General features: G+C 41.3%; 1 protein-coding gene across 1 annotated transcript in view; it reads right to left on the bottom strand.

Annotated features, from left to right (window-relative positions):
* Positions 1-27,227, bottom strand: part of MCTP2 (multiple C2 and transmembrane domain containing 2) — a 195,509-nt gene that overhangs the window by 70,039 nt on the left and 98,243 nt on the right. The window contains 5 exon segments of the mRNA XM_032469472.1: positions 1,133-1,234; positions 10,722-10,824; positions 12,187-12,289; positions 23,727-23,820; positions 26,413-26,599. Of these exon segments, the coding sequence (XP_032325363.1) occupies positions 1,133-1,234; positions 10,722-10,824; positions 12,187-12,289; positions 23,727-23,820; positions 26,413-26,599 (589 nt within the window).

Here is a 27,227-nt window from a genome sequence, read left to right as displayed (position 1 = left end):
TAGATGGATTCTAAACCACTGCAGAGATTGGGCTCCTAAAGTTCTCAAACCAGAGCCTCTAAATTCCCTTCATTCCCATCAAGGTTTTGAAACTACGCTTTTGCCAGTAACACCCTGCATGTGAAATTCTGGCTATAAAAACCTCTTTCCCACTGAGAATCCCATTTCCTATCAATGATCCAGAAAAATAAGTAAATGCGTCCTTTTGGTCTGATTTTAGCCCGCTAATAGGGAATAAACTGAGGGTCAGAGAGATTTGCTAGTTGGTCTAAATCATTATACTGAGGAAAACCTCAAAAAATGAATTTCAAGTCCTTCTCTACGTCAGATGGACAAAGAGAACATTACTTAACTAACATTTTAATTTAAGGCTTTCCCCACTAAAACTCCAGTTGCACCTATGTTTATACCGCACGTACAAGTGTTCACCCTTCATCGCCTGTTTTATTCTGGTGAGCACAGGTGTCCCAGATCTGTTCATTCCCCTTGTCGTAATCCTACATTTTAATTAATTATTCTAGAAATCACTGAAATACAAGCATAGATCAAAAGACCTGAAATGGATGTTGCTCTGGAAAGCCTGGATGAAGGTCAGTCACTAAAAAGATACTGCTGTTAATAAAATGATTTTATGGAAAAATAAATGTGGAGGACTTCCACACTCGGATTGTTCTGTGTTCTTAAAGTTGGCAAGTAAACATATATTTAAAAATTCCTCCTTTAATTGTAGTTTTTAATTGAAAAGCTACTTGTCTTGACAATGCTGGACAGCAGGACACCTACTGTAATAATTAAATAACATGTCAGAGGCTGGAAAATATTTCTGTCCAACAGCCAATGGTTGCCTTGGAAAAAGATTAAAGGTAATAAAGCTGAAAAAATTGCCCCCCTTACTTTTTGTTGTCATTGTTGTTTTTCCTTAACATTTTATTGAGAATTACACACCATCCATTCTACTGGTTTAACAGGATTAATACAGACTGTCCAGTCTGGTCTTTGGTGAAGTGTTAAAACTGTTTTCTCTCTAGCTGCAAAAATCCTGAAGCATTTTGCACTGACTTGAGTCTCTCCAGGCTGGTCACCTTTTAGTTTACGTACAGAGAAACTGGGAGGTACCTCCAGTTCGACTTACCGGATTATATATGACGTCCATTTCCAGGTAAATAACTCCTTTAAAAGCTTGTTCTAAATCTTTATTCTTCAATACATAACAGTTGGTTTGTCCATCTCGAATCTGCCACAGACAAGAGGTAAAATAGAAACTTCCCATGGGGTTAAAACTGAACGAACTGACAAAGCTGAGAATGCAGAATCCACACGCAGATGAAGCCAATATCAAGCAAATATTAAACCATAAACATATTAAATCATAAATCAACTTTTAAGGCTAGACTGCTGGTATAACTGATAAGAAGATAAAGTAATAATTACCAGGCTGAAACTGGTATGTGGATGGAAAATCAGTGGTGCAAATGATTACCAAGACTGCATGGGCTTTCTTTCAAAAATCCCAGAGGTTATGCATTTTTACTTATTAAAAAAAAGATGAACAATCTACAAAATTTTTGGCTAGTACCACTCAAGATGGCCAAGGTCATGGGAAAAAGGAAAAACTTGGAAACTATCACAAGCCAGAAGACTAGGGAGATAAGAGGACTAAATGCACTGTGTTACCTTGGGTTGGATCCTGGAGCAGAAACAGGGCATTAGTGGAAAAACGATGAAATTCAAATAAAGACCTTAGTTTAGGTACTAGGAATGTACAATGCCAGTTTGTTTAGTTTCAACAAACGTGCCACGGAAATGTAAGATGCTTAATATTAGGGGAAATTAGGTGAGGGCATATGGGAATTCAGTATCATCTTTGTAATTTTTCTGTCAATCAAGAATTATTTCAAAATGCAAAGATTACTGAAATATTTTTAAGAAATGGGGTGGGGAGGGTATAGCTCAACTGGTGGGGCACATGCTTAGCATACACAAGGTCCTGGGTTCAATCCCCAGTACCTCCTTCAAAAATAAATAAATAAACCTAATCAGCTCTACCCACCTTAAAAGAAAATTTAAATTTTTTTTTAAAAGAAATAAATAAAGGCACCAGTTTAAAAAAAATGACCAGTATTTCACAGCCATGGAGCAGTGCAAATTAAATACATCAGCACAACTAAAGTTGAGGTCAAAATCCAAAAACATTCAAAACGAACAAGTTTCTCTGATAGCCTCTCTCAGCCAGCACACCACATCGGTTCTGTATCCCAATCTAGCTGTGGACCCCAGCATGCAAGGCACTGAAGAGAAACTTCCCCTGTATCATTTCAAAAATGACTTGGCACTCATGAAGGCATTTTCTTTCTAGATTTGTCAGCAGCCATGTTTATCTCACACACAGTAGTAGATATATGTGTGTTTTTAAACCTCTGGCTTGTCAGAAGCCTATCTGTTAACTCCAAAAGGGCACAGCAAAACGTGAGCTGACCAAAATCTGTTTGGGTTTGTAACGATCAGGGGTTTGAAACAGCAGGGGAAATTTGAGCTATCTTTTAAATGACTGCTGCTGTCACTAACAAGCACTCAGCACAAGTGTTCTTCTAAACAGTGCTGGAAATGAGCTGAGTAAGTCATGGGGGGAAACAGAGCCGTTCCACTTTACAAGGGAGAGGTCACCTTCCTTCCCGAAGTCACCCCACCTCTCAGATTGAATAGGTTTTCAACAGAAAGATGGGTTTCCTGGCCGGTGGCTAAGAGGAAGGGGTGCCCCATAAAGACCCGGCTTCCTTCCTAAACGGTGTCCAAACAGGATTCTGAGCTTCCTCTTTTGTCCACTGTCTCACTTAATAAATTGCGGGTGTTAAAGTTGAAAGAAATAAATACAAAAACAGCATGACAATTTGCCAAGCTGACTTTGGTCCAATTGAGCTCTGTCTCAACCCACGGTCATTGTACTGTTATCTTAAAATTTCCATGATTTCTTAAGGGTGAGGGAAGGTCAACAGAAGAACAAGAGGTATCAGGACACAAAGAAATATTTTATAGTAGAAGAAGTTGGGCTTTTTTTGGGTAAACGATCATTTCCTCTTTCTCAATGTCCTAGAATTGTGTCAGCAAAACACTGAATCCACCTAGGACATTAAAGCAGTTATTAAAGCTAGAGAAATGACTGAGGATATTCATGTCTGGATTTTTATATATGTATATTATTTTAAAATATATAAATCACACGTTTAAAAACTTGTAAAAAGACTGAGAAATTCCAGGAAAAAAAAGAATCCCTTTGAACATCCATTAATATCACCACTCCTTCCCCTGGAAGGAAATTCGAGAGGAAATTTGGCATGTATCCTTTCAAAATTTTTATTGAGAATTTTTATTCATAAATTTGTTCTTGAAAAAAGTATTTTCAGTTTTTTGTGTGTCAAACGGTATGTATTTTGCAACTTCTTTATCAAATCATATTGATGGATACAGAATGAAGTTGCAAAACACATACCGTTTGACACTGTAATTTCTCAATCTTTTGACAAGTTTTTAAACTTGTGATGTATATATTTTAAAATAACATTATATTAAGACACTAAAAGAAATGAGGCTCATTTCTTTAAACTGCTAGGTAACATTTAAAATATGAATAAACCACAACTTATTAACCCTCCTATGTATGAACATTTGGTTGATTCCACTTTTTCAGTCTGTCTGCTACAAGGAAGTATCTTTTGGAAAAAGATAAACAGTGACACATAAAGAAAATACACTACCTTGTATTTGGGATATGCTTGGGTTAGGAACAGATCAACTCATTTGAATATTTAGTGTTATAATTAAATACTGAAAGAGTAACCAAAAGAAACTATTTTTAAAATAGTCTCATTTTCCATGGTTTTCATAGAACTGAACTTCCAACACAAGAATATATGATAAAAAGCTCTGTTAACACCCCAACTTGCCAAACTCCTACATGACAGCATTTATATAATAGGAAATGAAAGCTAAACATATATTTTTCCTGTCAAGAACTATATTTATCATTTATACTTAAAACTCAGAAAATTTTTTCTAACAGTTTATAATTTTAAAACCTCTATTAAATAGGGCAATTAAGGCACTGCCAAAGGAAAACTTAGAGCAGAGAATCTATATATACTTCTGTCTTTAGGTATGAGACAGTAACTTCAATTAAGACCAGAGTTTAATTCTGAGATCTCTATCACCCAAGGCAAAAAGTAATGATACAGTTTGTAATTTATGACAAAAGGAGATCTCTAAGTAAAAAGAATACATATCTCAGTGGTCATCACGAAATAATCAGCAAAAAGCAGTAACAGTGACAAGTACATAGAAATTCCTTATTAAATAACATTGACTACATATAAATTACATAAACAACAAGTTTCTTCTGTACAGCACAGGGAACTATATTCAGTACCTTGTAGTAACCTATAATGAAAAAGAACATGAAAAGGAATCTATGTATGTACACGGATGACTGAAACATGATTCTGTACACCAGAAACTGACATAACTGTGTAAACTGACTACACTTCAATAAAAAATATATCTAATTTTAAAGTCTGACTTTAATTTATATACTTTTTAACCACTTGTCTTTTAAACTTAAAAAATAAAACAAGTATGGGAAACATTCCCCAAAAAGTTGATCTTTTTACATAATTTAGAATGGTTCATCTTATGACTATCCTATAATTAGCTTAACAATCCTCCATTCTAACTCACTAAGATTGTTCCCAATGTGTAACAACTGTAAACACTGTGATGGTTTTAGACATAGATGTCTTTGAGCATCTGTGATGCATTCCCAAAAATACATTCCTAGAGGTGGAATGACTGAGTCATGGGGCATGCCTATTTTTATGGTTTTGGCAAGTACTGCCAATTTGCCCTCCTAAGATGTTCTATTAAATTACACTTCCAGCCTCAGTGCAAGAGCCTGTCCATTTCCTTGCGACTTTGTCAACCATAGGCATTTTTATTTAATAGACAGCAATTTCACAGGAATAAAATGGCCTCAGGTTGTTGCAACATGTGCTTTTTCATAACTAATGAAACTGAACATTTTCTTTCGTACGTTTATGAACAGTGGGCCATGGTAGGACCGTGAAACCGGACAGACTTCAATTCAATTCCCGTTCCTGGAACTGAGCATCTGTGAGACCAGGGATAATGACTGCATCTCTCCAAGCCCCAGGTGCCTCTCTAAAACAGGTACCCAGAAGAGAAATACTTGCCATCTTCCTGTTACTGGACAGCAGAGGAGTTCCACAGCCCTTCCCCTTGCTCCGTCATAACCAAACATCCACCTTCTATACCACATAAGGCTCATGATAATTCCTGCATATTTAAGGTACCCTTTCCTAGTTTCCAGGGCTAGTAGAAAAATGTGCCTTTTCTGCCTTTATTTCAATGGACATGTTGGACCAGGATGAGACGGGAAGGAGACTACAATGTTTGTACTCAAAAAATCACCCTTTTTGCCCTGTAAAAAATCTTTATTTGGTTATACCTCCATAAACATTCATGTAAACTATAAATACTATGTATTTTAATGGCCAAATATCAGCATGAACTTAACAAATATGATGGCATAAGAGGGCCCAGTACAATGGGCAAAACCCATCACAGGTGGAAGTTGGGCAAATATTTAATTGGAAATGCAAATGCAGGTCTGCATGGGCATTTATTTGGTGCAAGCAATTGTACAAAATTTGTCCCATAAAACTAATTAAGTGACGCTGTTATTGTGCACTGGATTCACAGAGGATGCTAAGGGCTGCAGCAAGGCTCGTGCTTCGGGTTACAGATTCCTTTGCACGTGTCGGCGTGGGTGACATGCTTTGACTGAAATTCGTTTCAAAATGTAGGATCGCGCCAAACTGAGATGATTTCTCCCTAGGTAGTAGGAAATAACAGCAAACAGATACTCTTCCTATTTTATAGAAAGCTGATTTTCAAGGTCTTTCAAAATTGACCCATTAGATAACTCGAGGATGGTAAATGTATCCTTAAAGAAGGAACACCCAAACGCAAAGAAGCCAGTCTGATTTTTTCAAGACAAAATCAAGATGACTTCATTGAGAATCGAAATGGAAAATAAATCTATTGAAAATTGGATAATTATTAGGAGACAACGTCTATGACGGAAATAGTTTAAAATTCTAACATGTCTTTATTGTTTTCCAGTGTATATTTACTATTATTGATTAGAAGATTTTTTGGAGTGATGTGGAAAGTCTTCAGATTGTAATTCTTTCCAATCACAATTTTCTACTGCTTTTTACTCATGAGTAAAAAGTTTTGCCTATCTCTATAATCATTAAGAAAACTATTTTTTTTTGAGTTGAACAGAAATAAAATATTTGGAAGGATGGCCCATTGTCCTGGATTCTTTCGATTCTGATGTGTATCTGAGCACATGAAGATGCTTTGAACAATTCACCGCCATTAATAAACACAGTGATCTTAGAACATGGATTTTAAGTGAGCCAACAGTCAATACGCACATTCACCCTGATTCAAAGATACGGTGAATTCAGAACAGGCTCTTTATTTCACAGGCTGAAATGCATGAAGCACATTACTGTTTTGAGAGAGATTAAAAGCTGAAGTATATGCAATATTCTATACTTAGATGTTTTAAAATGTAGTTTGCATTTTCCTTGAAAGTGCAAATCAAGTTTTAGTTTATGACTTGATTTTTTTAAAAGAATGTATTCTCACAAATGTTATTCGCTCTAAGAAGTACTTTTTTTGTTTTTAAATATGAAATAAGGTATTATCAGATACTGTTTTATATCCTAGAGATAACAGGGAAACACCGACAGATCAATTTTTATGATTCTCGATATTAAAAAAGCAGGGAAATAAATCCTTCTCCTTAGAGGCACAGAACACAGAATCGAAGGGTTTTTCTCTTTGATGCTTATTTCTGGAGCTTCAACCAATTCCTCCAGGAAGAGTCTTTTTCCACTACAATAAGCTTCACACTGGAGCCGAAACTTTCTTCCTAGTCACCTGCTCCGATATATCTGTCATCCCCAGGCCAAAAGCCTTCACATGCTCCCCACTCAGAATAAACCCTAGCCAGCCTCCCTGCACCCTGCATGAGCTGCACCCTCCAGCCACCCCGCTCACCCCGAGCACTGGGCACCAAGGTGCCTCCTTGCTTCCAGAACGTGGCCTTTCCCTTCTCCCTCTGTTTCTCTGCTCACACTTTCTCCTCTGCTCAGAATGGCCTTCTTCCTGGCCAGCTCCTAAAGTCTTCCCAAACGTAAATTCAGCCCTCTCCATTTTCATGTTCCTTTTACACGGCACCTAATATTTCAGGTCTTGTGTGTTCATTTTGCAGGCATCTCCCGCAATATGCAAGTCTTCAACTCTATGTCCCAACTGCTCCCTCGTATCGCACTGGGCCCGGTGGTGGCACAAAACAGATCTTGGCTATTGCTTTGGGCACAGTATTTACTTAACAGCCACTCGCAATGACAGCAGAGCATCCTCTCAGGAGCTCAGGCTCTGATGTGAGACCACCTAATTCAAAACCAGCCACCACGCCTTACCAGCTGCAGGATCCTCTCTGTGCCTCAGTTTCCTCATTTGTAAAAGGCCGTAATAATATGAATACATGCCTCACTGAGTTGTCAGAGAATGAATGATGTCACGTATTATCCGTGCACAGCACAGGGCTTGCTAGGTAAGCACTGCTCAATGGCCATTAAATAAAGGAAAAAAAAAAACCTGGGTCTAAATAAATAAATTTTAAAACATGCCCTCTAAATCACAAGTTTGAATTCTCTGAAAATCAAATGATCAATGAAATAACAAGCAAATTAAAAAGTGCCTGTTAGAGATACGGAGGGTCATGGCATTTCTTCTTCTATCACACTTACATCTACACGTTAGGTAGGGAATCGGTGCATTTGGAGAAGGCAGGTTGCAGGTGTACCAGGAAGCGCCCACAGAGATCCTCTGGAAGATCTGACCACTTTCCCAATTTATTGGTCAGAGACTCAGAAATAAATCTGAACTGAAACAGCCACCCTGGACCACAGCTGCTGAAATGTCTTCTTCAGGTCAACATTCCTGGGTCCCCAAAGTCCCTAAGGGGGTACAGGGCTGAGGCCAACCTGCCTTTACACAGTGGAGAACTTTCAGGTCTGAGCTTTTCCCTCTGTGCGCCTTTCATATTGGAAACAGCGTAAACCAAACCACACCCCGCGCCCCACCCAGGCTCGAAATCTCCCTGTGGTTTCCCATCACCATGAAGGAAGAGCCCATGTTCTTCAACTGTGCAGGCTCTCAGGGTCGTCCACGGTCCTCTCCCAGGCTACCCCTCCCTGTCCGCTCTGACCCCACATCTGCTGTTCTCCACTGGGCTCACTCCACTCCATCCACATTGTCTGCTCTTATTTTTGGAATCTGACAGTCAAGGCTCGGGCTCAGAGCCTTTGAACTTGACTATTTCCTGCCTGGATACACCCCCTCGGCTTTCTCCCCTCCCTCACCTCCTCAATCTCTCACTCAAATGCCCCCCTTTCCAGGGAGGCCCTCCTTGCCCTGGGCCTGGAAAACTGCATCCCTTCCCCACACACATCTTCCCCTCCCTGCTTTATCTTGTACACAGCACCTTTTACCATCAAACGCACTGTCCAGTGCTTTTATTTTTCCTGGTTTGTATATTGCCTCCTGCGACCAAAATGTAAGTTCCAAGAGAGGAGATGGCTTCGCTGGAGTCATCGTTAAAACAGTACCACCTAAAACAGTTTCCGGGCACACACTGAACGTTTGATAAATATTCATCAAACGAATCCATAGATCGGGGGGCAACTTGTCAGCCAGCTGGACAAAGTGAAAAGGGTTAGAGGACTTGTCTGCATTTAAACAAAGTCTTTCAAAAATCACTCTACTTGTATTTTGAAAGATACAGTTTGAAAACTGTATTAATTTAGGCTGGTGGTTCTCCACTCCACTGGGAGTGACTGTGCCCCCTCTTCAGACCATTTGGCAATGGCTGCAGACACCTCTGGTTATCACAATAGTGATGGGTGGATGGGTGCTGCTGGCATCTAGTGGGTAGAGGTCAAGGGTGCTGCTTAAATTCCTGCAGTGCACAGGACAGCCCCCCCACCGCAAAGAATGATCCATCCACCGTCAGCAGGGCTAAGCTTGAGAAACCCCACAGCTGATGAAGCCAGAGGTTATTTCTCAGATGTCACTCCACAGCGTGCAGTGAATGTATATTACAAGGGAGGGAGGAAGAGGAGGAGGAAAGAAAGTTGGCCAACTTGTTGGTATGGCCAGAAAGACGAAATAACCAAACCATTTATGTGCAAAACAGAGGGAGGTTACTGAAGACGCGAAGTCATGTTCACAGGTCAAAGAATCAAGTATGCTACTAAGGATTTATCTATAAAAACGAGAGAAAAAAATGGTCCAAAAAATTGTTAAAAGAGAAAAAGGATCCTGAATTATAAAGGAGAGTCTTTCCTTCTTGCCCCTTCAGACCTTTTTAAAAGTGTGCCCCATGTTCTGTTCCATGTATTCTTTCAGGAGTAACTGACAAAGTGGTAATAAAAGTTTTTTTTAATTTTTTTAAAAGGAGGGAAATCCCAGATCCCCATCTCCTCTCGGAGAACCAGTGTGGTCCGCTGCTGATGGCTCAGAACGTTTGGCAGCAGCCTGCTCTGCGAGAGAGCAGCTGTCCCACCAACGCTCTTCAAGTCACACCAGGGATATGGGAACTCGGGGAGAAATTAACCAGGCAATCAAAACCGGAAGAGATACTGAGAGGTGCAGCGTCTCTCGCTTTGCAAACATCACGCGAACGAGTCTAATCTCACGGATAAATTACAGATTGCTCCTGCCACGGAAATGCACTAAGAGCTCTGGAAAAATAAGTGTTTGGGAAGAAATGAATAAAGCCATCTTGACTGGCAGGGCCATAGCAACTCTACCACACACAGTATGAACGGATGGTTGGATGAAAAACTGAAATTCTCTCCTCTAGAAGAGTAGAGTTGGTATAAACATGAATGCCCAATGAGTAGGTGAATCCAGACCCCAGCTTCCCACCTTTGCTCATGTACAGACATTCTTTGGTGCTTTCTTGTCTGAATTTTACAGGGTACTTTTTTTCATTCAGCAGTTAGCTCACTCTGACACATTATTTTTTCATGGGACCGCCAAAACATCCTCTTTTTTCCAACAGAGGCTCTCTGCTTTCTTCCACAAAGCATTTTTTTTGAGCCTGAAAACAAACATGACCACTAAAAAGACAAACAGAACTTTTGAGAAAATGGCTTTTAGTAGAATTGAGGGCAACTGTGCAGCTACCAGCAAATAATCTTTGACGAAGTGGGCAGGTAGGAGGTAATAAAGAAATACATGGATGTTTTCCATTAACCAGTGGAAAATCAGTCAAAGATATGTATACCTTGAAACCAATGAGGAACTCTTAAGATGGAAAGATTGAATGTGGATTGAAAGATTGGTTTTTGCTGGTTAAATCAATATGCAACTATATACAGAGAAAATTATGTGACTTCATATCTGAAACTACTGAAAGTTATTGGATAAGGATAAGGAAAAAAACAGTCCTTTCCTGCCATAGCTGGAGGATTATTTTCCCCATATTGACAAAGCAACTCCAGACCATAGGAACTTGTCAACTGTAAAATGACTCACACGTCGCGTATTCACAAAGGCAACTTACAGGACAGCAAGGGAATGGCAACTTTTCCAAGAAAATCAGGGGGTTTATCTCCATCTTCATCAAACACTGTCACTTCCAAAACATCATGGATATCTTTAATGGGACTGAAACCAGAAAACACACCATGTATTAGAGACAAAAACACACAAGTGAAGTCTGTTCCATGCAGATCTGAAAACACCGTTTCACTAATTAAGTCTGTATGTCCTCAGAGTATAAAACTACCATTTAATTAAATTCCAAAAATTAAATCAAACTGACTGTATTCCCAAACCTTCCATCATAGAAGATTCAGACATCCATATGGAGGAAAAAAAAAGTCAACTTTTTTTTACTATGACATTTTCCACGTTATCTGTGTACTCAAGGGTGGGATGGTTAAAGAAACAGGATAAAAAAAAAGGGGGCGGGAGACAGAATGACAGTGATTTCCAAGTGGCTTCCAAGTGAGAAGAGCAAAAATAAAATTTTAAACTAATGAAAGATTCCCTTCAAAAAAAAGGTGGTCAAAATCACTACTTGCTGAAATCCACAGAAAGCATCCTATTGTTGAAACACAAAATACTGAAAGTCCCATGCATGTTTACCTATTTATAAACATTTTTTTACATTGACCAGAAGCCAGACATTAGCTCCAAGGAAACATGAAGCCATGGTCTCCGGTGATGAGTTGAACAAATAAGAGATTCTTGCAGACTGCAGTCTGCACACCTGCTTACTTAGCACAGTTCATCCTCCTCACATAGATCTTTGGGAACTTTCTGCTTAGGAAACCATCACCTCCTTTCGAAACGAACTTTTATCCTTTCAGTTAGAAGTACAGACAGAGCATTTCTTCAGTGTTGGGAGGGCAGTGTACCACCATTTCCCCCAAGTTCAACAGGGGCCTCCCTTCGATGGGCAGGTCCCTTGGAATCTAAAGCAAACCAGGAAAAACATCCAGTTTCCTAAGTGGGCTTCACTCTGCAGCAGGTCATTCAGATGAGCTGGGATACAGGGAGCCTCTGGGAGCCTCGGCGGCATCAGAGGTAACCTGTATGTTCCAAAAGGCTCTGGCAGAATGCAAGCCCTCAGACATTAAAATAATGTTGCAACATACAAGCTCCTTGAATTTAAGGCAGGTCTACACGTAATTTCCTTCAATCCCAGAATGAATTAGTCTGGATATATGGCAGCTTCCTTCTACTCACAGATTAATTTAGTCCCTAAGAGACCTACTTTACAAATGCCTCCTATAATACTCCCGTGCAGTTCCAAATGGTCTCCTCTATTATTCACACTACACTCTATAAAATGAAAGCATAAAAGGTTTTCAGAAGGAAAAAAAAAACAATAAAATTCATTCTTTGCACATAAAAATGGACAGAAAGTTCCACTCAAGAGCCCGGACTGCCCCCAGCACATCAGGGAGGGTTGGTCTCTAAGCTGGAGCTGCTCTTTGATATTCCAGAGGCGGAGACACTTACAATGTAAAAACTTTGTTCCACTCAGGGTTGAGGTTTTTGTAAATGGTATGCGTCTGAAGTCGGTCATTCCCTAACTCCAACAAGCAAAAGGGATCACTCTTTCCTGGAAAGAGAACACAGACGTGGGTCAGAGACAAATGAATCTCCTTGGTCCGAGGCAAATCAATCTCAAAAGTGACAGAGGCAAAGTGAAACAGAAGTCATGCACTTACGCAACCGTAAAATTGTGCTTGAGAGCGAAGGTGAGCCTCCCCTTTAAGCTAGCCCTGGGGGAGTGGGGGAGGAATTTAGGAGCTGGACAGAGCCCTCAGGTGTCAGCACACTTAATGGACTGGGACTGACAGTCAACCCCAGATGCAGCCACACCACTGTTTCACCGCAGCAGGTGTCAATCCAGCACATGAGAAGGTCCACGTTTGTGTTTTGTTTTAAAACAGAAGCTCATCTCTGTTTCCTTCCTAAGTTCTTCTTGAGTCGATACAGATAATTACTTTTCTACAACTTGAAGCTTATAACTTACAGGCTTCAGCATGGATAAGAGGGAGTGAGCCAAAAGCGTAACCATAGATAATTAAGGGGTTAAATCTCTGCCCTGGAGTCAGCGGCCACACAAGCACATGATCTTATATACTTAGAATATTCCGAGAATACACATGACATTCTTGGTGCTCAGAAACACGCAGAAGGATTTCACAAAGTTCGAAGTTTTTATCTTAAAAAATAATGAATCTTAACCTTTACTCCTCCCATCCCGCCTCTTCTCTTTCCACCCCACCTCACATATATAGCCTCCAAAAGAAAAATTAAAAAAAAAAAGATCAGAAAATCCAAAAGCCAAAGCTGAACCCAGAAAGTTACTACCTAGAAAGTCCTCCCCTTTTGCTGGACTTGGCGGCGGGACCTAGAATTGGAACAGTCAGGGGCAGAATGAATGGTTCTCGAATGTCCGTGGGATGTGGACACACTGCCTGCCTCTGCACACACCGGCGCTTTACAAATACATGTGCACTGAGTTAATTGGGGGCATGAGGACAGATGTGCCTCTGACAAACGGCCAAGGGACCCCAGGTCAGAGCCCAACACAGAGAGGGCTCAGGTCACTGAACCTACATCTAATTCACTTAATAACCAGGAGCTCTGAGGCACCGCATGTGAATGGAGAGACTAGCCCATGCAGGAGCTGGCCTGAAGACAGTATTTCAGAAAAGGAAGAGCAGAAGAACAGATGCACGGCCAAGGGTCAGCATTAGACAGGAGACCCCACGCCAGTGACCAGCGGCCTGGACACCGAGATGCCTGGCCGACACTTCTAAGGCAATGCTATTATATCAGTGGCCAGCACACAGCGATCCAGCAGTGGACAGAGATGAATGCCTCGGGGCCGTCAATTACAAACCACGGAAATGATCCCCGTCTAAATTCAGCAGAAAAGGAATTTATTAAAATGATAGCCAACAGCTCTCAGATCATAGCACAGATTGGACAACCAGGCTTGACAATTTTCACTAGAAACCAAAGGATGCTCAGGGATGCTCAGACACAGGACCTCGGTCAGTATCACACCCCAGGAAATGTCCGATGTGGCCTCTGCTTCCCAGGAGCACTGGCCCCACAGGCACTCCTGTCCCTGGATCCTGAGAGTAGCTGCTTCTAATACGATTTCTCCACTCCTGCTTCTTTGCCTTGTTTGATGTAGATGCAAAGTAATTGCCCCCGTCTGGCAAGTCCCCACGGCCTGACTGCCAGGGCTCAGAAAAGGGCACGTATGGACTCTCCACCATCTCAGAATGAAGGTGTGTCCTGAGCCCTTCTCCAAAACATACAGTGAGAAATGCCCTAGGCCTAGAAGGGGTTTCAGATGTTGGGCAGCCCAAATCAAACACACACAAAAATCCACCTGCATCTGTAAGGAGTCTGGCCTCTTTCAAGACAGTTTTGCTCTGGGAACATGTTTCACAGGGCACGGGGCTGGGGTTTGGTGGGGAGGAAGCTGGCCATAGAAGGTCATAACTCTATTCAAGAACTATGAACACTGCTTCACCGGAGAAATGTTTGTTTGGGTCAGTTCGGGATTTGCAGATTCTACTGTGTATAAAACAGATACACAACAAGGTCCTACCGCACAGCACAGAGAACTACGTTCAATACCTTATAACAGCCTAGGATGAAAAAGAATATGAGAAGAAATATAAATATATGCACAACGGAATCACTCAGCTGTACAGAAATTAACCACATGGTAAATCGACCACACTTCATTAAAAAATTTTTTAAAACTATGAACATGAAAGAAGACACGTGCTCTCGGCTTCACACTCAGGTAGAGGGAGCTCCACTCCTCAATCCAAGCAGAAACAGCTACTTAACTGTTTGTCAGATGGTTAGAAGGTGTCAGGGCCGCTCGTCCAGGGACACCAACACAGCAGCCCATCAGGGACTCGCTGGGGAGACCCGCCTGACACTCATAATGAAAGTCCCGGGCTCACCCCATGGCACGGTGGAGGGGGGCCGGGCCGAGCCGGCACAGGTGGGCCGAGCTGTGCGCCCCCCTCCCCGTCTCAAGCACACTCTTCGCTGTCCCAGCTAATAAGGAACAGACTTCCTTCCAGAAAACTGGGAACTTCACTGACATGTCTCCAAGGAACATACAGCCTAGACTCTCGGACGATAATTCTGTCAAAGCTCATTAAAATGCTGCATTTATTAATCTTACAGTATAAACAGGCAGAGAGGAGTCATTTATGGAGTCATTTCTATACACTTTAGGATTGATTTCTTGCCCTTAAAAGCTTCCAGACAGACTGGGGACTTTCAATAAAATTTAAATAATGACTATTTTTATCTGATCACAATAAAAAAAAAATACGATCTTCTATAAGGAATGAAATGTCCAAATGTTTCCCAAGAGTACCAAGCAAACGGCACCAAAATGACATATACATACTTGGGTCTGCGCGTTTGCTCTTTCTTCCACCTGTTTGTGCAGGTAAAACATCGAGACGACTTCTTCCACCTCCAGGCGCCCTGCCACCCTGACACGGTTACACCACCAGTGATTCAGATTCAGGGCGGTGTTCCAGCGCCTTGCCCTCAATAGCCCTGGCTGGTTTTGAACACCACGTTAAAATTCATTTGTATTCCTCCAACGGCAAGTTGAGGTTTCTCGTTTAAATAATTTTGCCTTTACATCAGCTACAGAAGTTGAATGACAAGTAATAAAACTATTTTCGAGGTCGTATCACTCATCTGACAAATATTTATTAAGTACTCTCTCTGCCCCTGCCACTGGTGAATCGGGCCCCGAGGTTCACAGACCAAGTCATTGCCTCCGAGAAACTCTCATAATAATCTCTGCTTTCCAGCTGATGTCCCCCTGTCAATGAACACTTCCCTCAGAGGCCCCGCCAGTGGACTGTCATTCCCCTCTCTGACGTCTGGCTGTCTGTTTTCCTTACCCCACTTCTAATGCACATCTGCACATTTCCGTTCCACATTTAGCCCCGTATTTCATTTAAAGGGCCCAATGCAGGCACACCCAGGGTACGTGTGCCCCTCCCATCCCCAGTGAAGGGTGCCCTGGCCCACAGAGAGAGGCAGCAGGGAGCTTCCGGCTCCCGGGATGGGTGCTGGCTGGTGCGAGCAAAGGCTTCTCTCATTCTGCACAAGACACCATGGTCTATGCAGGTTCCCTTGGAATCCTCAAGTCCGTTCTTTGAGGTAAGGAACGTCTGTCCCTTTTTTTTTTTTTTTTTTAACAGGTGAGGAAACTAAACCTCAGAGAGACTTCAATCTGGTTGGTTAAAGTCCAGAAAGATTTCACAGTGGAGGCGAATCCTTAGCAAGGTTTGGGGTGGGGGCTGGTTTGGCCAGGAGAAACGGGGAGCTGCTTCCTGAGGAGACAGGGACAGATCAGAGCCTTTCATTTACTAACTAGACAGACAGACAGACAGGCAGTCAGATGGATAGGTAGAAAAGCAGGCAGACACACACACACACACATACAGCTAACTAGCAGTGGTCAGGAAATATAAGATACAGGTGGATAAAGGAAGAGACGGCCTGAAAGCCTTGAAGGCCATGACCAGTACTTTTTATTTGATTTCCTTTCTTTTTACTCATCCAGCAGCCAGGAGCCACCAGACTGTCCATACAAGGGGCAGGATTAGAAGAAAGAATTTCTAGAGGAAGATAATTTCTGAAGCTGACCGTGAAGCATCGTAGTTCAGACAGGCTGAGGATCGGTTTGGTCGGGGTGGGGGAGGGGGATGCAGGGCGCAGGGAGGGAACAGAGCCACGCCAGACTTCATTTCCAAAAACTCCCCCTTCAATTCTTACCGCCAGTCATTTGTGTATAAACCTCACTATCACATACTGGAGCAAATTCTAGTGCTCATCCTGAAAATCCACATCCTCCAACAGTTCATTCCACACCATCCATCCTGATCTGCACCCTGGTCCCAAACCCTTTATCAAGGTTGGTGTGCCTGAGCCCCTCCCACCCCCACCCCCCAACCAGCGAACAGAGGCAGGGAACTGGGCCATGCCTCCCACTCTGCACCTGGACCAGCTCCTCCCTGCAGTGCTCTCTCAACTCCCACTCGTCTCCAAAAAAAACAAAGCCCAACCGACCTCTAGATGCATCATCTCCAGGGAACTTTCTCTGCAGCCTTCAACCCCAGAGAGCTCCCCTTCAACTTCTTACGATCATTAGTCTGGGTCTGACGATGTGCCTGTTCCTTCGTTAACAAACACTCTAGGGCTCCCTAAAATGTGGGAGCACCCTGCTAGGAGCCGAGAGGGATTTTAAACGAAGGGGAAACACTGATCTCTACTCATTCTGGACTCAACTTTCAAGCATCTCCTGCCTTCCCAAGTGGGATGCAAGGTCTGTAACCCGAAGAACGGCTGCTGTGGTGTCCTGCAGAGGAGGACCTGATCCCCTAGTCCAGAGCAGGGGACACACCGATCTCTCTTGGGACAGAGAGGTCAGCAGAGGAAGAGGACTTAATTTTACTGAAATGCTGTTTAACTGAATGTCTGATGTTTGGATATTCCAACACAAACACAGAACAAACAAGGACTGGCGACATACGAATTTTTCCTTCTTCTAACTCCACTCCCCTGTCACAACTCCAGTTTCATAAAACACCATCATTCACTGAATTTGCCCAACATCTCCCCCTTTTCTTTCTCTTATGTCCTCAAAATCCTTGCTCTTTACAGCCTCCAGAATAAACGTGTATTTAAGTTCATATGGAATATCACTCCCTTACTTAAACAGCTTCCTAATTTCTTCCCTGGGACCCCATGTTCCTATTAACCTGATTCCACTGAAGACGGTAGCCTCCTTGCCCCTGAGGTCCCCTTGCTCCATTCTCCAGGCTCACTTGCTTTCTTGGTGTCTTGGAACAGCCCTGCAGGCTTTGGAACATGCTGTTCCCTCATTGTAAAATGCTTTTCCTTCACCTCTACTATGCTAGCCCCACCCCCCCCCCCAACATCTCAGCTAAAACACCACTTCCTGCAGGAACTCCAGTCAGGTGTCCCTTTACTGAATCTTGGCTCCCTGTTCCTGACCTTAACAGCATCACTGGCATTACATGCTCCTGGATTAGTCAGACACTCCACGTGAAGGCAGGGACCAATTCTTCTTCTCCAGCACATCACCAGGACCAACCACAGACTCACACACAGAGAAGGTGTATGTGCTGAGTAAATCAAGGTCTTACTAAGAACCCAACCACTAAGATCGGTTGTTAATTCAGAGGACAACACAAGTGAACTGATACTCATTCTCAAGGTGGTGGTAAGTTACAAATGGCTAAATCTTCTACAGACTTCCAAACTTTACATCAAATAGACTCCACGTTCTTTGGCAGACTGTTAAAGCAGATGGCCTGCCAAAGGCAGATTTAGATAGTTTTTGATGTGTTTTTAAAAAGTTGCTCCTGATTTGGGCTCAACTGTCCATGAGGTTCTCATAAAAATTAAAAGCATTAAACCTCTACTACTGAGCTTTCTAGAAACTGCAATTACAGCCATCCCTCTGAATATAGGGCATCTGCAAGAGGGGAGGTATTGCCATGGATACAACTGCAAAAAGCAGACAATGAAAACAAACTAGAAAATGGACACGTGATTTTAAGTTCCTAGGGAACAGTAACTATAAAATTGTTCCTCTTCTGATACAAGCAGTCTTATGTGTTAAAAAAAATTTATAGCCAGTGTTATAGTTTATAACAAAAAACTTATAGCCAGTGTTATATTTACAGAAACTACTCAAAAGTCAGTACTATAGCATATGCCTGGAATATTTCTACTCTATACTACGGGACCTAAATGCAGTATTTTGGTCAACAGCTTTGCAGAACTGTACTTTCATGTATAACAAAAAATTAATGAGCCCACAAAAGTATCTCATATCGGTAAAACTACTATCCACATTATCAAAATGTGAATGCCAGGACTAAATTGGTTTAAGTATGAGAATTTTTCTACCATGAAGCATATTTTTTCTTCATTTTTATCAGGCAGTAGAAACAGAAACAAAAAGAAAAAGCACCATAGGGTGGTGACTGTAGAGTTCTAATAGCGGCTGAAAAGCTAAAAGTGATGAGCAATGCTGGTATTTCCAACATCACTTAAAATTAGAGAAATTATGATCCAAATGTCAAGAAAACAAAACCTGTGAAGGTCCCCATGTGAACTGTACTTTAGAAAAAGAAATTTAATAAAGAATGGGAATAGCATTTATTGAGCATGTACTGTGTGTGTCAGGTATGTTCGTTTAGTTTTAACTCTCAAAACACCCCTGAGGGCCTGGAGGCTTAAGTAGACCCAAGGCCTGTATGTGAAAGAATCATGATTTACACGTGGGTCTCTGTTTCTATACATCTTCTATGTCATAATATGTAGGAATTAAAATGAAAGGCAGCTACCATAAATAAAGGGCAAAAACTGGGGGCTAATTTTCATCTTCAATGAATAAATTATTGAACTGAACATTGATTTATCCAAGGGATGAGTTGCTGTCTCTTGGAAAGGGATCATGTATTTAATGAATGAGTGGAGGAGTTGACCACAGTCATGGGAGATCAACCCTGTGTGTGGAACAGACGAAGAGCTCCTCCTAATGGCACTGAGAAGGAACCGCTAAACTGGAAATGCCACCGGATTTTGAGCAAGGTCCGCACTCACATCAACGAAACACACTGCCCCCTAGTGGCCTGCTGCTGTAGACGAAGGACCAAGTGTTCCTACGCTCCCTACAGGACGGTTTTTCTGATCCACAGTAGATGCTCAATGAATTTCTTGAAGCTCACTAGACTGACCACCAAGTTGACCAAGCTGACTTTTCTTAAGTTGAGAGAAACTTAAAAAGCAGTTAGGAAGCCATCCTGGGCTCCCTGAAAAGAAGCATGGGGCTCTTGAAGTCATTGTATGTTTGCTCTCTTGAATCAGGCACTGTCACGGCCCCTCACGTGCTTACTGGTAAGACTCCTTCACTATAACCCACGTATTTTGTTTAAAAACATATTGTCTTTTCCATTCTTCTGATAAAGATGCTCTGATTTTGAGATTCTGTTAATTTGACAGTTGTCTTATGAACATTGGAAACAGAGAAAGAGTCTAAGTGACAACCTTACTGCCAAGAAGTCAAGAAAACCCACATGTATTTGGAAAATTGTGGTGTTTTATGGGTGGGTTTTGCATGGCAAAAAGTGCCCCAAAGTCACAATGTTAAAAACAAAACAAAAAAAGCACCCCCGGAGAACATGGAACTTCAAACTGTGAGCGGGAGCTCAGTGAAGTATGTTGGTCTCATTAAACATTACCAACAGCTGTGCTCACCTTGAGCCTCAAAGTACAATTTATCATCTGGGCTGTGAGTCAAGGCTATGGCCCCGTTTACTCCAGAAGTAATGCCATCAGACTGGGTAACCTATTACTTAAAAACTTTAGGTTACGTTGGGCACAAGGTGCTTGTGAGACAAACGCTTTAATAAAAGCTATCTGACAGGCTCTTCTATTAGAGTAACTGTGTGGTTCTCCGCATCTCATCTCGGCTGTAGAGAACGTTAAAATATCTTTCACCAATTTCAGAGGGGGTGGGCTGCAAGAGAAGTTAGATTACCTCTGATTCTTTAAAATAAACCATCTTCTCACTTATACACAAACAAGTGTCAAACACACAAAAACTGCTAAGCTCTATATAAATTTAAACCTATTAATACTGAATAGGTCCAATCACATAATAAAATAGCATATTTATGAAAGAATGAATCCATCTGGAAAACAATAAATATCTTTTTTACACATTAGAACACTGAAACCCTTATCTTCTCTAAGTATCTTAATATTGGTAGTAGATTTAGGTCATTAATATAATACATTTGAGAAGCTACACTGATTTTTTAATAGAAAAAATTTTTAAATTTTAATAGAAAAGGAATTCACCTTAGTGTATATATATTGTTATATATCATATATATGTTACTCCAATGTTCTAAAATACTAGCAAAGTAATGAGGATTCAATTTCTCCAAAGATTATTTTTATGACCATATAATCATAATATCAACAACCAATTATGAGGAACATCCTCCTACTTTGATCAGAGGGGCACAATGACTGGAATTTTCATTTTCTAATTGTTACTTGTAAAGACACAAATAACTTTAAAATCAGCAAACAACTGACAGCAGGGCCACCAAGAGCATTCATTCCTCCTCTAGGACAAGAGGTTCCTGAACTCTGCAACTGCAACCTCCACCTCTATATGGACCACGACCAAGACTGGCCCCCATGGACTTCCGCCTGATCAGAGTCCCTGGATCTCAGGAGAGACAAACTCGAAGCACCAGCTACTACGGTCATTTGGTATTGTTTTTAAGAAACAATTAAACATCAACAACAACATAACACTAATGAAAAAAAAAAGTTAAGAAGGTTGGAAGGTTCCCTTTTGCATTCTGTCTACAACGACCATCGTTCTCTGAGATCACCCCTGGTTATGCAGGGTAAATGCATTTCTTTTTTTTTATTTTCAGGGGTGAATAACTCTGCTCCCTGAGCAACTGCAATGAAATACTCATTTATAAAGTCAGGCTGACTGGAAAATGCATGTAATTCCTTATACTCCTAGCACTGGTAATGATGGGCCCCTCTTCTGATCCATGAGCCAGGGAAGCTGGCATTTTTTTCACTCTGTATGAAGTGAATTGGTAACAATAATAAGGCAATAATATGTGAGTTGCCACTACCTGATATGATCGCCAACATCTGGCAGGCATTAATTACATTTCGATTGCTACTTCATGGCAACCGGCATCCATTTCTTTTTTCACATAGAGAAGTTACTTTACAACTCCCTGGATTAGGGCCACTTCGTTGCCCTAAAGCTATACCTTGGTTTGGAATAGACTGTAGGAACCTGACAACCTATAAAGAACACAGACTGTGAAATTTGATTCTAAAAATAAAGATCAGTGTGGTCTAAAGACACGTGGAGCTAATGACAAGGACCTTTGCTTCAATTCAGAACAGTGATAATTTTCTCACAAATAAGACAGCGACAGAAAAACATCAGGGCATTTAGCCAAATTGCACAGCATTATTTGATTTCTAACCACTGCTTTTTGTTACTAGAATCCTTTGGTACTCACCGTTATCCACTCTAAAACTATCTACGGAATATCTTCAATATAAGGAAAATGGAAAAAAAATGACATTTTCCCGCCAAATTAATCTAATTGGTCAAAATTAGGAGAGAAGGTTTTGCCTGGTCTTTACAAAAGACTCCCGTTTTTTAGGTTCCTCTCCTATTCACTTTATTTTAATAGCCACAGCACTCTTTGGAGAAAACAGATTGGCTTCAAACCACCACCATAAAGACTGGTTTTGGGGGTGCTTCGTGGAAGTCACCTGAAAGGATGGGTTAAAAAAAAAAAAGGTTTAAAAAAAAGTATTTCCACATATGGATATAGTTGTACACATGCCTTAAAAAAACTTTTAATGCACTGTAATTAGTTCCTGGTGATCACAAAATATACAACTACAAAGAGAATTTTTGATAATACTGCTTGAAGGTACAAAGGAGTTCTTGGGGCTTGAGATGGCACTTGCTGAGACATCGACAATCCTGGATTCAGAAAGTGTTCTATCTGTAACACTGAGCTGGAAGTAAGACATAATCTGCTCTGGAGAACTGGTAGATAGCACGAAATGTGCTTTATTGATGACAAAATTACTAACGTCAAAGGCATGTGTGAAACATCTGAATTAATAAATGTTTTCGGAAACTGTAAGTTTTCAAAGAAAGGAAAATTGCTAAATCAGTAAAAGACTTTATAAACATGCAAGTAAATTCTACAATATTAGAAGTCATCCCTGAAGTATTTCATCTACATCCTTGAGAATTTATATGTTCATATTGGCAAAAAAGCCCATATTTTGGATATTCACACTGGGCATTTCCTTAAAAATGAGATCACCTTATCTGGGGGGGCTTTATAATAAGAGTAATGATTTCTACTGGTCCATTTTTTGAGGGAGGGTGAGAACTCCTTTTTGTTAAAACTATGCTCATATTTCCCATCATTTTTGTAATATAAAGTGCTTCTAATTAAAACTCTCTGTTCCGGAGTCTGAGTTACCTCAAACTCAGTCCCAGAAGTTCAGAGGTTACACAAATACAGTGACTGTTTCTGTGTGCAAGGAAGGGAGGGAGGAGACCACACTGGAAAATTACGGGATGGCGGCACCAACAAAGATGCACTCCCACATCAGCAGATGGACAGATCCGTGTTGCGGAGTCTTCCTTGTATTCTTCAGTTGGTAAATCGCACCTGTCATACAGGTGTTGAAACTGTCCGCCCGAGAGTGCAAGGTGACGATGAGAGCGTGGGTGGAACGTCGCCCTCTGATCAGACCCTGCAATGTCTGGATTACTGTCCTCACAGTCGAGCATAATTCAGCCCAGCGCGTGCCTGCTCTAGCCTCTGCCTCTAAATTCAAGGTAGTGAAGCACCGAGAGAAATTCTGCATGAGACAAGGTCACCTGCAAAGTCGTTCCACGGCCAAGACTTCGGTTAATGCTACAGAGACGTGGCAGGCAGATCTGGGACCCCTGCACGGGACATGGGGAAGGAGGAAACTCTGCCTGCGCACAGCACGGCAGGGGAGGGAAGGCGAGGAGTCAAATCCATCTTTTGAGGTTCTATAGAAAAGCTTCTTCAGACAGTTGATTTAACAGATAAAGAAGTCATGACACAAATAATCCACAAATTTCTTTGGAAGCCAAATGGACTAGCACATCATCTAATCATAGCAAAATTATTTGGAAAAAAAAATGTTGTGAAAAATATGAAGAACTTCTTGTCTGCACCTTCTTTCCTTCTGTTACTCTGTCTGAAAGAGTATGATTGCTGGAGACATGCTTCTACTTAGTAAAACATTCTGCTTTGCCCTAAGATCATTTCAAAGCAGGAAGTAAAGAAAAGTTAAAAAAAAAAAGAATAAAAACAGAAAATGATTTATACCTGAGAAATCTGCTGCTAAGAGATCTACCGCCTTTAAAACTTTCACTTGTAAAATGCCGACGTCTTTCAGATCTTTGAGGGAGTTCTGTAAGCACTGCGGGGGAGAAAAGCAGATAGATCATGAATGAACACAGCTTTCTGATACACTGTTTAATGCCACAAAGTCCTACAGGAAGTGCATTCTAGATTTAACGTCACCTTTCCCATGCAATGCTAAGAAAACTGTCAAAGTTAACAGGAAACTTAAGCACTTGCAGCAAACAGATTCAAAGTGACTGAGAATTAATTAACTACAGTTTCAAAATAAACGAATTACAAAGCAAAGGCAATCGACTTTTAACATTGCCCCCTGGTGATAGCACAGACATCCTACCAGGAAAATGGGTGTAGAGCTCGCTCAGTCTCTTTTCCACCCCTTCTTTCTCCTTAATGAAACGTATTAAATCACCCAAAAAGGCAACATTATTCTAACCTAGTTAGAGCAAAGTCTATGGATACCAGAGGACTACACTTGGACCCTTTGTAGACACTTACTACCGCTGGAAAGAGGAGGGATGGATAAAGAACGAATTTTCCGGTCCATGTTTTAGCCAGCTCATTAAATTAAGAGATTGAGCATCGAGCATCACTCTGTCATCACGTGTACTTTCATTTTTGGTTTGTATGAGCCAAAGCTTTAATATATCTACTGATAATTCTTAAGCACGTATAGCACTATTCTGTGTACATGGCATCGTTTAGCAATCATGCATGAAAGAGATGAGCTATTAAATGCTGTTCGCAGGCCTCCAAAACACATCTGCTAAGAAAGACGCTGCTTTCAAATGTCTGGATACAGCATTTCCGTCATTCTTAGCTAACTAAGAACCTGTGATAAGCAGACCCCGGGGATTTATGGAGGGATAGTGAAATCTCTGTTACTTAGGCACTTCAGGACAGAATAACAAAAGCTTAGGAATCGTTAAGGCTTTCCTAACGTAATATGCACCACTCCTAAGAACTTCGGAAAAGCTCTTTCTTCAAATAGTATTTTCAATCTAAAAAAACAAAAAAAAAAAACAAAAAAAAAACCTAGTGTTTAAGCTAAGGTGAAAACATCTGAAATAAAATACTTTCCTAATTTAGAGGTGAAATGCCTTTGAAGATTCTCTGTTCCTACAACCCAAAAAACAAATCCAGGATCTGGAACTTGTGCCTTGTAAGGCAGTCTTTCCCTCTGACATGCCAGCCAGCTAGCTAGCCGGAAAAAAATAAACAAAAAAACACTTGATAGTTCTATTTTGATTATAGCCTTTTCAAACCTCGTTTCAATTTGTACTCCTCCGATCCTGAGGCATTATTCAAAGCTGTCATCATGATCTTACCTAACGTCACCTTATAAATACACGACCCTCCTCATGAATTTGGCAGATTTTGTTATCTATCCATGGGAAAGTTTGGGGAAGCGTTTTATTTTCATTTGCTTAAATAAAATCATTAAAGAGAATATTAGAAGTGGATTGGAGGGATAAACTGGGAGTTTGGAATTTGCAGATACTAACTACTATATACAAAATAGATAAACAGCCAGGTCCTACTGTATAGCACAGTGAACTATATTCAATACCTTATAATGGCCTATAATGAAAAAGACTATGAAAAAGAATATATATATATATATGAAATTGAATTACTGTGCTATATACACCAGAAATTAACACATGATAAACAGATTACACTTCATAAAACATTTTTTTAAGTTAAAAAAAAAATAAAGGATTTTGTCAAAACTTCTTTAAAGTATGTCAACCTTGCATGCGGAATCTGTGTTGACAATAAGATGCGTGGCTAAGCTTTGTACTCTGGAAGATAAAGGATTATTCAATTAATCAATACACCTGCATCAGTGGAGGATTCTGGAGGCATTAAAGTTTATGCTGAGAATAATATTCCCATTAAATAGGGATTCATCTTTGCTTCATTTTCATGCCACTGTCCTAAAACATGCCTTTCCTGTGTGTGGCAATAAAATAAACGTATTGATTTACAAAGAAGATGGAATAAAAGCAGAATGCAAATAAAGACACCTAGAAAGCCAGAGTACAAAAAATAATGACGAGGACAAAGCCGTTTGACTTAAAAATGCTGAGTGGACTTTTAAGCACATTGCAACTACTTAGGCAAAAATCACAAACTGCTTTTATCCAGGGTAGCACAGAACAGGTCTTTCATGCCTGTCTTGACTTGGCTTTGCCTCCGCCTTCTCACTTGATATTAACAGATTCTAGCAAAAGTATCTACAACACTGCAAATAGTCATACTTGGTTTGAAAAGAAAGTGACTTTTGTGAAATTCTGGTAAATTTCCAATTTACATATGCAGATGTCCTGAACGACTGTCTTTCCCCTTAAGGATTTTAATTTTCTCCACAGAGATCCTGAACGCTAAAAAAAAGTAAAAGGTAAATAAAAATAAAAATATCACTTTTTTGGCTTTTAAAATGGGGAGGCCAACTAGAATCCATTTTCACCTTCTCGCTAATGCATTAACCTCTAGGTCTGATGTCTTGTCTTACGAGACATACTATTAAACTTTGGACAAAGATCTTTTCTTCCCGCAGTTTTTCAATGCATAGACTTTGCTTCATCTGAAAAGTGGGGGTCGGAGTGGGGGTGGGGAGGGGGGCGGAGAAAGGTGAAGCACTCACAAATCGCTGGGCGATCTGCTTCCTCTCGCTGGGGTCTGCCAAGGGGCACACACACAGATCTGAGATGGAGACCCCCGAACAGGGCGTACGGGCGACCAACACCAGGAGAGTCCCCGGGCAGCTCTCCAGCGGCAGCTCCAAGCAGTTGGCCTGCTTGAGCGGGAGAGCTGCCATATCCACTTTACACCTGGGAAAAGTTGCAGGAATCAGAGAAAGGACGTGACTAACCGGCGGCTGCCACGGGGCCTCCCGGGTTTCCACATCGCCCTCCCCGACACCTCCCTCTGTCTGGGCACAGGCTGGTTGAGCAGGCGCCCCTGGCTGGTGACACCCACTCCCAGGCTAAGACGCTCGACAGTTAAGGAGGAGGAAGAGGTCAAGAAATTCAAAGGCAAGGCGGCCTGGAGAAAGCGGTGAATGAACAGAGAAGAATCAGGTCATTGCCAAATCAGGTCGGCAGAAAGACAAACAGATCAAGAAGCAGGAAGAAAAGTTTCAGAGCTTCAACATTACGGGCCAGGGCTCTAGACGGCTTCTCTGTGCTGCATCTTTTGCCAGCAAAGAGAATAAGAGACACTGGTTCAAAAAAAAAAAGGAGAAAAGACAGGAGGAACGGAAGCGGGAGAGGGTTCATGGAGAAGCCGTTCTCTTCTAGATTAATGGCAATGGCGAGTTTTTATTTAAAGAAACGTGTTTAGGTGTTTTCCTAACAGGCACAGTGCCACAGGGCTTCCCCAGGTGGATTTCTGCTGGACAAATGGAGCATGCAGTGCTGCTGATTGATCCCATTTCGGCAGCACTGCCAGAAAAGGCCG

This window comes from Camelus ferus, chromosome 27 (genome assembly GCF_009834535.1).
Source record: "Camelus ferus isolate YT-003-E chromosome 27, BCGSAC_Cfer_1.0, whole genome shotgun sequence".
NCBI classification, from domain to species: domain Eukaryota; kingdom Metazoa; phylum Chordata; class Mammalia; order Artiodactyla; family Camelidae; genus Camelus; species Camelus ferus.
The sequence above is the reverse complement of the archived record's forward strand: the minus strand, read 5'-3'. Positions and strand labels throughout refer to the sequence as shown.